The sequence below is a fragment of the Muntiacus reevesi genome, chromosome 9 (genome assembly GCF_963930625.1).
Source record: "Muntiacus reevesi chromosome 9, mMunRee1.1, whole genome shotgun sequence".
NCBI lineage: Eukaryota > Metazoa > Chordata > Mammalia > Artiodactyla > Cervidae > Muntiacus > Muntiacus reevesi.
The window spans coordinates 8285768-8301095 of NC_089257.1; the positions used below are offsets into that span (position 1 = coordinate 8285768).

A 15328-nucleotide genomic window follows, 5' to 3' on the forward strand; every position below is an offset into this window, starting at 1 on the left:
ATTTGTTAACTAATGGAAAATTGCTTTACAGAACTTTGTTGTTTCCTGTCAAACATCAACAAGAACCCGCCATAGGCAGATATATGTCTCCCCACTTCCAGAACCTCCCTCCCATCTCCCTCCCAACCCCACCCTTCTAGATGGACACAGAGCCCCTGCTTGAGTTCCATGAGTCATAGCAAATTCCCATTCTTTACCATGGCACCATAAACTCAACAGTGGAAAGTTGCAGTGCTACAGCCCCATTCTGGGAAATCCCTAAAGGTCAGAAGGAAGGTAACCCCTCTCAATCGATAAAACTTCAAGCAGTGTACATGGTATTTTACTTTGCTTGGAAGGAAAAATATCCACATGTGTACTGTATACTGATTCATGATTTTAATCAATGGTTGGGCCAGATGGTCAAGAGACTTGGAAGGAACATGGTTGGAAGATAAGCAACAAGAAAATGAAAGGAATATGTATCTTTACGTACTTTTTTAGATATATTAAAAAAAATATGTGTGTGCCACATGCCACAATGTAAAAATTGGAGTGACACCACTCGCTACTACCTTTAGAAATCTATTAGCAAAATCTGTGCTTTCTATTGCCATTAACTTAGGTTTTGCCTGCTTAAAGGTCTTATTTCCAAAGGCAGAAATGAGTCACCAGGAGACATAGCAATGCTATATTGATCTGAGAGTTAAGACTCTGCCTGATCACTTTGGGCTCCTCATGCTTCTGAACCAACAAGCAAAAATGTAAGGTAGTGTGATCCTGACTGCTAAGGAGAATTGGACTTCTCCTTAAAGGAGAGAAGAAAAGTCTGTCTGGAATAGAGTAGCTCCCAAAGAGCCCCTCCTGAGTTACCATATCTGATGATTAAGATCAATAAAAAACTGCAACTACCCAATCCATTTACAGCTACTAATGACCAAGAATTTTCAGCAATGAAGATCCATGCCATCCCATCAGGCAAAGATAATGAATAAATTATGTGATTATTGAAGGCACAATCATTCCTCTTTGCTAAAACAGCTCCACTTAATTTTATCTCCCTTTTTACTGTTTTCTGCTCTTTAATCTTCTTTGTACAGTGCCTCCTAATGAAAATAACTCTTGCATTTATATATTCTAAAATTCTTCCATTATTTTAACTGCATTTCTTTTCATAAAATCCCATTATCTAGTTCCTTCTCTATTATGATACTTTCAGTGATATTTCAGATCATCTTAAATGATCTTATTTTTAAAAACTAGTAAACTTGAACAAAAGATCTTTTCATAAAAGTGAAAACTGTGGGGTTTTTTCACCTTAATTTACTAGAAAATTTTTCTGAGAGTCTCTTCTTCACTTAGTTATAAGATTTCCTTTAAGTATTGTACCACAATATATTTGCTAATCAGCAAAACTTTATTTTAGAGAGGTTTTAGGTTCATGGCTAAACTGAGATTAAAGTACAAAGATCCCATATACCTCCTGTCCCCACAATGGGACACTCTCCCCCTCAGAGGGATACACTTATTAAAATCAAAGGAACCTACAATGATGCATTGTTATCACCCCAAATTTATAGTTTACATTAGGGTTCACTCTAAGTACTGCATATTTTGAGGGTTTTGACTTATACATTGATAAGATTCAAAATTATAGAAACAAGCAGAAGAATCTCACTCCCTTAAATATCCTTGGTGCTCCACCTATACATCCTTCTCCCTTCCCTAATCCAATACATTCATTTATACTTTTTCTCTCTCCATAGTTTTACCTTTTTCAGAATGTCATATACGTGAAATTATATAGCAGGTAGCCCTTTCAGCCTGGTTTCTTTCATTTGGTAATATGCATTCAAGTTTCCTGAATGAATTTTCACAGTTTAATAGCTCATTTACTTTTAACTCTGAATAGTATTCCATTGTTTGAATGCACTACAACTTATTTATCTATTTATGTCCTATTGAGGGACATCTTGGTTGCTTCCAAGATTTGGTAATCACGAGTAAAGCTGCTATAAACATCCATGTGCAGCAAAACTGCTTTCTGTATGTGTGTGTGTGTGTGTGTGTGTGTGTGTGTGTGTGTGAATCTGTTTATAGGCCACATTTTGTCTTTTTACTAGTTTTTGTTTTGTTTTCTCTTGGTATTTTTTCCCCTTCATTTTAACAACTCAGTTGGTAAAGAATCTGCCTGTAATGCAGGAGACCCCGGTTTGATTCCTAGGTTGGGAAGATCCCCTGGAGAAGGGATAGGCTATGCACTCCAGTATCCTTGGGTTTCCCTTGTGGCTCAGCTGGTAAAGAATCCCACTTGCAGTGCAGGAGACCTGGGTTCGATCCCTGGGTTGGGAAGATCCCCTGGAGAAGGGAAAGGCTACCCAGAGTCAGACACAACTGAGTGACTTGAACTTTTCATTTTTACAGGACTGGGCTTTGATTCTGGATACAATGACTAGCCACTTACTTATCAATTTAGGAAAGTAATTTTATTATACAAAAACTCCTAAATTAATATTGGAAATGGTGTTAAAATTATGTTATTAGGTGAAAAGCAAGTAACCTTGTTTACAGTGATCTGAATTATTGATTCTATCTTTGTATTATTATTATCATTTTCTGTAGGGCACCAAGAGAGTTGACTCACAGGAACCACATTAAAATAGATGCTACTCTAAATATCTCTTTGCTGCACAAATTGTTCCTTAAAGGTGTGCTTCCTTTGAAAACAAAGTTTGATACTAAATTTTTTCAAAGTATTTTTCATCTCTTCATTTCTTAGAGTATAGATTAAGGGATTGAACATGGGGGCAATGATGGTGTAAAATAGTGCAAATACCTTATCCTCAGGGAAAGTAGTGGGAGGTCTAAGATAGATGAAGATAACAGGTACAAAAAATAAGATGACCACAGTGATATGAGACCCACAGGTAGAGAGAGTTTTGTGTCTTCCTTCAGCTGAACGATTTTTTAAAGTGAATAATATAACGCCATAAGAAACAAACAAGACAGCAAATGTAACTAAGGCAACCATTCCTGAAAAGGCAATCACAAGCACACCAGTGATGTAGGTGTCAGTACATGCAATTTTTAGCAATGGAAAAATATCACAGAAATAGTGATCAATTTCATTAGGACCACAGAAAGGCAAACCGATTGCCATAAAAAATTGAGGAAAGGAATGGATGGCTCCACCAGCCCAGGCAGCTAAGAGGAGAAGATTGCATCTTGTTCTGTTCATGATAATCACATAGTGGAGAGGCTTGCAGATGGCAACATAGCGGTCAAAAGCCATGGCAGTAAGAATAAAGATCTCAGTACCTCCAAAGAAGTGCATGATAAGGACCTGTAGCATTCAGTCACCATAGGAGATAGTCTTTCTCTCTACTAGCAGATCTCCAATTAATTTGGGTGTCACGCTGGAGGTATAGCAGGTGTCTATGAGGGATAAGTGGCTAAGGAAATAGTACATTGGTTGGTTAAAAAGAGAACTGCATTGAATGGAGAAGAGGATCAGAAGGTTTCCTACCAACAAGACAAGATAACAGAATAAGAAAAACACAAAGCAAAATATTTGTATATTCTGGTCATATGAAAGTCCTAGAAGAATGAATTCTGATATGTTTCTCTGGTTTTCCTTTTGAGTTTAGTGTAGGTTATACACAAATGACTTATGTTTCTGAAAAAAAGAAAACATATGCTTGGGTGAATATGAGCACAATAATATAAACTTTACCAATAATACATTTACATGAATGAAACCTTAATATTAATTATTGATTTAGTAAATGTTTTTAATCTAACTCACTTTATACATCTATTGCAAAACAATTTATAATGAAAATGATTATATGATTTACCCAATTACTTGTAAAGATTTTAAATATTTAAACATTATTTTGAAAATAAAAAAGTTAATTGTTGCTAATAAAATATTTTACAAAACAAAGAAGGCTAATTGTCCCAAGGCAAGAAAATATTCTTTTGTATATTTTTCAATTCTTGTGGCCATATACATGAAGGCAACTTTCCTTCTTTTAAAATTATCTAACTAAATTCCCTGAATTATCTGGGATGAATCCAAAAGAAACACAAGTTTATTTAAAATCCCAACTTGAACTGCTGAACATTAACTTAAATAGAGCATCCTAAGGTTTCTGTGATGGTTCGAGTGGTAAAGAATCTGCCTCAAAGTAGGAGACACTGGTTTGATCACTGGGTCCGGAAGATCCCCTGGAAGAGGGAATGGCAGCCACTCCAGTATTCTTGCCTGGAAAATCCCATGGACAGAGGAGCCTGGAAGGCAACAGCCCATAGCGTCTTGAAGAGTTGGACACAAGTCAGCGTGTACACATAGTCTGTGATCAAACATAGTTAATAGGTCGTGGTAAATCAATGTGATTGTTGTTACAACAAAAGACAAAGAACTTTTGAGAAAGATACAATAAGATTTACATTATAATTTATATTTTATTTATACACTATGATTTAAATTGCAAAAATCTACAAATTAATTTATTTCTCATATTTATATTTCATGTGTTAAGAAAATTAAAAAAATATATATTGATATTGAAGTTTGTTTTGGATATTGGTTAAGAACAATAAATGTTGTAAAGTTGCTCAAGAGTTTCTTCCTGGAAACTTCATGCAAAAAAAAGCTACTGTTAAATAAAGATGATATAACAACTTTTGGTCTAGTTATCCCCCAGTGGCATGTGTTGCAGTAAAGAATAAATGAAATGTTTATAGATTTTCATCTTTTGTAACTGAGGGATAATCTTTAGACACTATTTAATCAGTGTAAAATAAGTGCAAGATAGAACAAGTTCACTTCTAGATGTTATTTTAACCACTGATGAGGAATTATTTGTCCACAGTGGGTTTGCAAAATTTAGCACACTTTTAGTGCTTGACAGTCATATCCAGGCCCCCAAATGTCTATTTAAAAGAAAAAAAAAAAGCAAACAGAGAATGAACGCTTTTATAGCAAGTGCATGATTTTCATATTTAATAACTGTTGACTCTAGGTCTTCACAAAATTATTATTAATGTTATTTATAGTCTCGATGATGATTTTAGATGGCAAATAGTTAACAGATAGCATTTTAAATGGCCTGTATGACACCATTTCTATTTGAAACTATTATTCAAAACTGCAATATCACAGAGGTTAAATTTTCTCATTATCCTACTTTGTTTTCACTCTCACTATAAAGCTTCCAACCTGTTTTACCAGAACAAAGTATCAGTCACACATTGTTCATCAATTAGCATTAACTCAAAAGAATTTAAAAGGTTTTTTTGCAGGGGTTGCAGTACATTTAAAAGACTTTTGGGTGGGGGATTTCAGATATTGTAGAATAATGTCTTCTACATAATTGCAATTGATATGTAGATTTTTTTGTTTGTGAGGTGGAATAATATTGATATGTCAAATAAAAGCATTTATATAAAATTGATTTAAATAAATGTATTATAGAAGTAGACAAAAATAAATAAATAAATTAGAGAGAAATAGCTTCATTAACCTGAATCTCTGACTTTAGAAGAGACCTAGATAGAGAGTTAAAATAATTCCTCAGAACTGGAAAGTAATTCACTAAAATGAGAACAGACAAAAGCACTGATTCTTTTTTAATCTGAGGTTAAACAGGAGAGTTGAGATGAATGGGGAAGAAGATATCACAAAGAGCAGCAATGAAAATAATGAAATCTCAATTAGGAATCCTCATCTGAGCAGAAAGCAACATGCAAATATCGGGTTAATGAACGTCCAGTGTGTCTTTCTGAGTATTTGAGCTTGTAAAAAATATTATGTATTTAAAAGAAACACATTTAATCAATAATAGATTAAAACAACATCCTACATTCTGAGCTGTTATAATGTAATGAATGCTGTTAACAGAGGTAAAAGGAAATGTGAAAAGTCAGGTGAGGACAAAATATTGTCATAAAACAACATTTTGAACATGACATAGTAAGGAAATCTATACAAAATCTGAAGACACAATGGATGAAATAAAGAATACCAGGCTCCCAGTAAACAGATGGTTCAAGTAATGACAGCAAGTTCTGGGAAAGTTGAGGAGTGCTAAATTAACTAACCAGTGTGATTCTCAGGTTAATGGTTTAACATGTTTGAAAGTCTCATCGCATTTATCTTAGAATTAAGAAATTATTACCTAATTCAGAAATTTGATGAAGAATATAAAATACCCAGTGATATATATGGTTCATAACACACTTCTTTTTAACACTCATTTTTGTTTGAATAAGTCGTTTAGCTGTCAAAGAAACTGTCATGCCTACATAAAAGTTTAACAAAAAGAAAAACATCCCACATAATTTTAACAAGTACAATCACATAAGCATCAATTTCAACAATATGGTGATGAAAAACTTTCAATGATTTTTGAAATTTTGGTTGGTTACTTTAAGGCAGTTTTTAACACCTATCAATCGTCTGAATTTCCTTGTATCATGAAAAAATTTCTCCAAAATTACCTTATTTCTTCATTTGGAAAATATCTTTGCTGTTCATTATGCTGTCAGCATAAGAACAGGCCCTCTCATATTTAACTTACATTCCCCAGAATATACTTAAATTTTCTCTTGTTTTATTAAAACATTGCATGTTACAAACTTTTTATTGATCTAGATGAAACTAGTCTATGTTAAAATGGCAGATGCTTTAAATGGAGAATTACTCATATTTATGGATATTCAAGTTGAAATTTGGTCTTATCTTAAAAGTAACAAGGGAAAATGCACACAAGTAGGTGATGAGGCGCAATGAAATGCATTGCCAACTCGAGAATGTGTTAATTCCGTTATTAAAGAGAACTTTCCTTTTAAATGACACATGATTAAAATTAAACATGCTGTGACGCTAATATAGTAATTAAATTATCACACTACAAGAGAAGTAATAGCTTTTAGAAAGAAACTATATCAAACAAACATACAGCATTGAATCAAGCTAGCACATGGCTGTGGGACAGTACCCAAACCAGTGCCACAGACATCAGACCTGAGTGGCTGTCAGGTTAGTTCTAGGATGCAACTAGAAAATTCCTCCCCCAGATACTTACTCTGTCAATTTGTTCCTTGCATAAAAAATCTGAAGTTAATACAGAGAATAAAACCAGTAATTCAAACATATCTGTAAAATATTTTGGAAAATCAATACATCTTAAATTTTCCACAGGTTTACAAGGGAAGCAGGATTAAAATATTCACTAAAATTATCAGTAATGAAAGAAGTGTGTCTTTATCCCTCAGGAAATCACAGTTAGGTCCTGGGTATCATCTCTTTTATACCTATGCCTGAAGAAAATTTGGTTGGGAAGGACAGAATATAAACTAAACAACTAAGCAAAAATGAATGTCTTTGAAAGCTCTAAGCAATTATATTCCCAAAGGTGTTTGTAAACATATCCAAAGCAAAGACTGTCAAGCCACTGTCCAGGGTAATGTCCCTGTTCCTCTGGTTGTTTACTTTCCAAATTTATCTTATCTTGCCTCAGATAGTATTCACTTAGGGGCTCACATGCTGTAGACAAGGCATTTCAGAAAACTCTGCTCTGTCTTCATCCAGTTTTCTGAAGGCTGGGAGGGAAACTAAAGTAGCTTTCAGGAAAGCCTGAGATGACATAAGACAAAGAGAACCGCTCATGTGCATTCCAAGAATCAAACGCATGGACAATCAAGGTCCTACTGTGTAGCTGGTGGCTCAAACGGTTAAGAATCCACCTGCAATGCGGGAGATCTGAGTTCAGTCCCTGAGCTGGGAAGATCCTCTGGAGGATCACAAAGAGTCGGACACGACCAAGCGACTTCACTAAGTCACTTAGACATTTAAGAGATGTCTGAGATCAGAATCCTGACCTCAGAATTCTCTTCAAACTTCATGAAGATTGAAGATTCTTGTCTAAATTAAGGAAACACCTGAATGTGCCAAAAACGATTTTAGTTTAAGCCCTAGTTGTCAGCTGGCTATACATGTTTCTTAGTCTAATCACCTTTTTTCTCCATAGAATGAAAACCTGATGGAGGGAAAATAAGACAGATTTACCTAGTTTGACTAATGGAAGACACCATCAAAATACATTGTTAGCATGATGAGGGTGAGGACTAACAAATTGCATCCCAGGAGCATCCACATCTTCAGCTCTATGCCTTCTTAAGCTCATGACATTTCACAGAATGGGAAATATTCCATGTTGCACATTTATGAAAAACATCAGTTTTATATACTCATGAAGGTTGTTTAAATACAGTGATAAATAAGGTCATAGAAATGCATTTATAACAATGAAAAGAATTGCTCATTTTTCAAGACTTTTAATTACCTGTAATAAGGTACTAAGTTTTACTTACAATTTCTGTAACTGTAGTGTAAGTAGGATAATTTTATCAAATACATTGTTTTAGATGCAGGATTTGTATGTAAAAAATTATACAACACTTGTAAAACCTTTGACATTGCTTTTTGGAAATTATTGCTGTGGAAACCTCAAAATAAAATGGAAGTGTTTTAAGAAAGCTCTATGAGAGCTGTCTCACTCAAGATTATCTGTTTCCTGAAAGAGGTCAGAAAAGCCAATCATGCAGTCTTCACAACTTTCCCTGAAAAAAAAGTGCTTAAATGCATTCGTCATGTCAGGGAATACAAAGAACAGAATGCTCCCGAATGTCAGAGCTGGAAAGGACCCGAAGCGCATCTGATCCACTCCCCTTGTGGGCAGTCTCAGTCAAGTGACAGAGGGAGGGTGGCTGAGGGGGCTTCACTCTTCAGGGTTGCAGATTTGAATGACAGCACACGCTCCTTCCGTATCTGTTGCACTTGTCAACATTAACGATTGTGTGGATAAAATAGATCCTGCAAAGGGCAGGACAGCCAGATGTTCATTTTCCCGCAGAGTGTTTATCTCGGCCCCACACTTTCCTCATGGCATTCTTCGTGTCTGCGTTTCTCAGGGTGGAGATGAGAGGGTTGAACATGGGGGCAATCATGGTGTAAAACAGGGCAAAGGCCTTGTCGTTCCTGACAGAATCAGCCGTGGGGACATAGGTGAAGATGAGGGGCAAGAAGAACATGAAAGACCACAGTGATGTGTGAACCACAGGTGGGGAGGGCTTTGCGGGGGCCCTCGGATGAGCCAGTCTTCAGGGAGGCCAGGATGATGATGTAAGAAATCACCAAGGCAACAAAGGTCAAAACGGACAACCCCCTGTGGTGGTAATGATTGCAGTCACCCGCAGTCTAGTGTCCGTGCAGGCCAGCTTCAGCAAAGGGAATGCATCTCAGAAATAGTGGTCTATTTGATTGGGGCCACAGGAAGGAAGTCCAGTGATAACACTTGCATGAGAATGGCTAAAGGCTCCCACAGCAGAAGCCATCACAAGGACAGAGCTCACCTGTCGGTTCATGATGACCATGCAGTGAAGAGGTCTGCAGATGGCAGCATAGCGGTCATAGGCCATGGCCACCAAGATGAAGAGCTCAGTGGCTCCAAAGACGTGGGCACAGAACATCTGGGCCATGCAGCTGGTGTAGGGGATGGCCTTCTGCTGGGCCAGCAAGTCAGTGATCGATTTGGGTGCCACCGTGGAGGTGGAGCAGACCCCCATCAAGGACAAATAGCTGAGAAAAAGTACGTGGGCTGTTCACCGAGGCGCCTGCCCCTGATGGTGAGAAGAACGAGCAGATTCCCTGAGAGGATCGCAATACAGCAAAGTAAAAACAGCACGAAGCCGGCAACTTCCGCATTCTCATCAGTAAAGAGCCCCAGGAGGGTAAATTCTGTGACATCTTCATGTCCCGTTGCTTCTGTGGGTTTGATCGTTTAGAAGGGCAACTTAGTATACCTGAAACACGCAACTTTTTCAACTTATTTAAGTATTTCTAAAGTCGTTCATCTAGTCAATAAATATAATTGATGTTTCCAAATGATACAAACACTACAACTGCTGCTAAGGGTACCGCAGTATACACAATACACACATCTCACCCGCACATAAAGTTTATTAGAGAAGACATACAGTGAGAACAATAGCAAAAGGTAATCGACTTATTGAGGTGGAGCCAAGGAGAATGCAGAGTCTGCATCTCCCCACCGTAGGGAACCTAGATGACTGTGGTGGGGATGTTGACACCCAAGCAGATGGGAGGAACCTCTGAGTGACTAGAGAATATTAACTCGAGTGAGGTCTCCTGGAGGTCCACATTTAAACACCAAGACCTGGCTCTACTCAACTCTCTGCAAACCCCAGTGCTGGAAACCTTGGGCCAAATAATCAGTAAGACAGGAACACAGTCCCAATCAAAAAAAGGTGGAAAAAAAAAAGAGGCAAGGAAAAATATATATATTACAGACAAAGAAGCAAGGTAAAAACCTACAAAACCAAACATATGAAGAGAAAATATATTCTTATATTTTTTAAACTACATGAGAAAAAAAATTAATGACAGTAAAGATGGTCCAATATTATAAAAAAAAAAAAAACAGATTGCAAACAAAGATTGAGAAAATACAAGAAATGTTCAATAAAAACATAGAAGGACTAAGGAAAACATGTGGAGATGAATGGCACAATAACTGAGATGAAAAGAATCAATAGCACAATAACTGAGGCTTAAAAAAGGAATGACTGAGCTGGAAGAAAAAATGGTGGAAATGACTACTGAGGAGCAGAATAAACACAAAACAAGAAAAGAAAATTGAAGACAATCTCAGAGAACTCTGAGATAACAGTAAATGCACTAACATTCAAATTTTAGGGGTCTCAGGAAGAAGAAGGAAAAAAGAAAGAGCCTGGAAGATATTTGAAAAGATGATACTTGAAAACTTCTTTAATGTGGGAAAGGAAATGGCCACTCAAGTCTAGGAAGCTCTGACAGTTCATCTCATACAGGATAAACTGTAGGAGAAACACACCAAAACAATATTAGTCAAAGTAATAAAAAGCAAATGCAAAGAAAAAATATTAAAACTGAAAGGGAAAAGCAAAAAAAAACAGTGTACAAAAACCCCCCATAAGGCTATCAGCTGATTTTTAAGCAGAAACTCTGCAGGCCAGAAGGGAGTGATAGGATCTATTTAAAGTGATGAAAGAGAAAATTCTACAAACAACATTACTTTGCCCAGCAAGGATCTTAGATTTGACAGAGAAATCAAAAGCTTTACTGACAAGCAAAAGCTAAGAGAATTCTGCAACACCAAACTAGCTAGCATCTGTATCATAGCACAGATGACTTATTTACTGTAGCAGCTGTGATTAAGAAAAACTGAAGGATTAGCCTTGAAATTCTCAGAATCTAAAAAAAAAAAGATATGTATAGAAAGGGTCTAGAGTTCATTGCAGAATTCACAAGTTTCCATTTCCACACTGATATTTTTCTCAAGATAGAGAATATAAACTTCTGGGTACAATGAAAGTAAAACAAATTTTGTGCTCATAATAAAATTATTAACTTGTAAATAGAAATAGAAGCTCCAAATAAACAAAAATACTCGTATTGAATTTTCTGTATGGATGAAAATGCAAATAAGAAATCAGACAAATTATAAAATTTCTTAATGACCATGTAATTAGAGACTTCAGTGATAATGAATGGTGAAAGATGATATCCATCTCCACTGGATACATTTAATTTTCATCCAAATAGCTTAGGCTTTCTTAAGATACTCTACTTCCTATATTGTTAAAAACTCACTTAAACCATTCATATATGTGGTATAGCTATGTTTCAAAGCCTAAATACCCTCCCCTGGGTTAGAATGCTCTTTATTCAATTAACTCTTATTTATAAATTCCCTACCATTGACTACATGTACACATTTCTTTTTTTTTCCATTTATTTTTATTAGTTGGGGGCTAATTACTTTACAAAATTGTAGTGGTTTTTGCCATACATTGACATGAATCAGCCATGGATTTACATGTGTTCCCCGTCGTGAACCCCTCCCACCTCCCTCCCCATCCCATCCCTCTGGGTCTTCCCAGTGCACCAGATTTCTTTAAAGCTCACATAAATATATCTTCCTTAATTTGCAACTTCTATGCTATAATCATAATAAACTAATATTTAAACATACTATTTTAATTGGTATGATTCAAGAGAAAACTTAATAGATCCCTCAAATTAGAAGTAATCATTTTAATAGCAAAAAGGTTTTATTGTTGTTGTTGTTTTTACAGAAAGAATGTTAATATGAGGAATCCCAACAGTCAGAACCTCCCTTAGTAAAAAATACTACAAAAGGGTGAATTTTCTCATAATGTTCTGTCACTTTTCTAGAACAATTAGGCAAATATACAAAAAAAATTTTTAACTGTAACCCAAGAAAAAGAAGAGAGGTTTCCTATATTAAATATTTTGTGTTTAAAAAAAATTTTCTCTTTATAATATGTATGTACTATTATTATTTGAATCTGGTGATTTTTGCTGAGTTAGTAAGAACAACCAAGTTTGAAAGTCCATGATCAGACATTTGATCACAGTATCTAAGAAATAAACTCTTTGCGACAAAAATATGTCAGGCTGTAGATAAAAGCATAGAGTTTAATGTTAAACAGAAAAATCCGGAAGTCAATACAAGGGAGGAAAAGAGTAGATCAAAACCACAGTGATATTAGACAGACAAGAGAGGCAGAGACAGCAGTGAATAGCTAAGACCATGATCTTACATGACTGTGTGTACCTGATGCTGCCGCCTCTACAAATATTTGACTCAATGCTAACTAGCATGTGTGGTCACATTGCCTATTTTATTAAAGGAAGTCATCTTCACGCTCTGAGTTAGAGTTATATTAACTCCACAAGAAGAGGATATTATTGTCTATGGGCTTCTTTAAGATCAATCCAAACTCTGAAGAAAACTTTGAAACTTCCATTCATCTTTTGTCATCTGAGACCACCTTCTTGCTCCATAACTTCCACATGGCATTTTTCACTTCTGCATTCCTCAGGGTATAAATCAGAGGGTTGATCAAAGGTGTTGCAAGTGTATAAAACACAGCTATCATCTTATCCATGGAGAAGGTGGTTGCAGGGCGAGTGTATATAAATATGCAAGGACCAAAGAACAAGACGACCACGATGATGTGGGAGATGCAGGTGGAGAGGGCTTTTTTCCTCCCTTCAGCGCTGTGGTTTCTCAGAGAGTGCAAGATGACAGCATAGGATAACACCAGCATGAGAAAACTCACTGTACAGATGGCCCCACTGTTGGACACCAAGAGGAAGTTGGTCACATAGGTGTCTGTACAGGCAAGTTTCAACAAAGGCTGCAAGTCACAGAAGTAGTGATCAATTACATTGGGACCACAGAAAGGCAGACTCAAGGCTAGAAAAATCTGAGCTGATGAATGCACGCAGGACCCCAACCAGGCCAGGGACATTAGCACACCACAGACTCGATGAGTCATGATGGTCGTGTAGTGTAGAGGCTTACAGATGGCCACATAGCGGTCAACAGCCATGAGGACAAGGATGAAGATCTCTAGGCAGCCAAAGAAATGGACTGTAAAGACTTGGATCATGCACTCACTGAAAGAGATAGTGGCATTCTTCAAAAGGGCATCAGCAATCATCCTAGGGACTATGCATGTAGAGAAGCAGGCATCAGATAAGGATAAATGGAAAAGAAAGAAATACATTGGACTCCCAAGTGCCCTGCTGGTCTTGATGGTAACAATAATCAGAAAGTTCCCCAACAAGGTCCCCAAATAGAAAATCAAGAAAGTGGCAAACACTATTTTCTTCCTAACAGGATCTTGTGTCAACCCAAGCAGAATAAACTCAGTCACATTATTATTCAGTTGCATGATTTCATCAGCGAGGGGAAGGTGTGAGTGCTAAATGCTTAATCTGCAAGAAATAGAAAAGAATTAATTTGTGATGTGATGTGTGATTTTTAGGAATATTTTAAGTGAGATAAATATTCTTCATCATAGACAGTTTAGTTGTGGTTTCTTAACAAGTCACCTCAACACTTAATTTGTAATGACAAATTCATGGGGTCATTATGAGTCCCATGTAAGATTGTGAAAAGTAGACTTTTCTGTAGCACTCTTCAAATGCAACTGTTTGTTAATTTTACGTGATTCTCATTAATTTTGCTCAATGAATATTAAGTTAAGAAATACAGTTCCATTTTATTAACTTAATTACTTTCCATGTTCATTTAATTGGGGTGGGGGGAGGAAGCATGCTTGGAGAGTGTATCAGCTGGCATTTTGGATATATTTTACTGCTTATGGAAGTTCATAACATAAATGCAAAAATTACAGCCCAGTCCCATCCCCTAAATATGTCTCCATATATCAATGGTATATATATATATATAGATAGATAGATATAGATAGATATATATAATGCTTTTTATACTTACATATAGAAATGTCTATAATATGATCCACTTCCCTGTGCATTCCCTTCCATATGTGGCAGCCTGAAAAGAGGAAGATAAAGCACTTTCAATTATAACATCCTTACTTTTAAACAACTTTATGATATTCACTACTTGACATACACTAATGGAGAGAAGTGAATGTTCTTCAATGGTTGATAATATCACAAATATTTGCAATCCCTCTTTTCTTTTTTCTCATTTCTGGAAACACCCTTCAAAACATGCGAAGTTCCAGAACTTACTTGTAAATTACAAGGTGTGTTCACTCAATAGTTTATATGTTTAAGCTTTAAGAGCTTTGCTTAAGCATTTTAGAACTGAGGTCCTTTGAAGAGATGTCAGCAGGTAGTTCTCTTCGGGTCTAATCATGTTTGTAATCCCCAGTATAATTTGGTTTATCTGGGTACCCGGAATCTCCACATTATTGTAACAGAACAAATATTCAGAAGAGAGAGAGGAACATATAATTTTAGTCAAGAGGAGCAGCAGAGAGTCAGTAACTGCCTATATTCAAATTGCTTTCTGTCTTTGCAAAATCAATGATTATTCAACTTTGAAACGTCATTTCCTTCAATGAAAAGTTAGTATTTTTTCATGTGTGGAAAGAAATATTATCACTGACTTCACTTCATAGAACAGAATCTTTCCTCTAGGTTTTTATTGTTAATATGATGCTGAAAAGAACACCATTTGCAGGTAAATATATAAACTGAGTGTGACAGATTTAAATATAATTTGGAAAACGTCCCCCACTGTATCCTTCCTCAGTCCCACCCGTATCTTCACTGCATCATCGTGAAAGCTGTGAGCCAGCAAAACACAAACTGATGAACCAAACAGACAATGATCCCTGTTTATTGCTTTTCTCCCCCTCAATAAATTTTCTTCTCCTCAAAGTAGTTGAATCACATATTATCTTCCTGCAAATA

The 15328-nt window shown here is 36.2% G+C and overlaps 1 protein-coding gene and 1 pseudogene across 1 annotated transcript; both read right to left on the reverse strand.

Annotated features, from left to right (window-relative positions):
* Positions 1–2650: 2650 nt before the first annotated feature.
* LOC136175472 (olfactory receptor 4P4-like) lies at positions 2651–7678 on the reverse strand (annotated as a pseudogene).
* Positions 7679–12879: 5201 nt separating this feature from the next.
* LOC136174981 (olfactory receptor 4C16-like) lies at positions 12880–13812 on the reverse strand. Its single transcript, XM_065945274.1, has one exon. The coding sequence runs from the start codon at positions 13810–13812 to the stop codon at positions 12880–12882; it is 933 nt and encodes a 310-aa protein (XP_065801346.1).
* Between the last annotated feature and the right edge of the window lie 1516 nt (positions 13813–15328).

What these genes read in the sequence shown, in the direction of transcription:
- LOC136174981 (XM_065945274.1), bottom strand. Translation starts at nt 13,812, where the DNA reads ATGCAACTGAATAATAATGTGACTGAGTTTATTCTGCTTGGGTTGACA.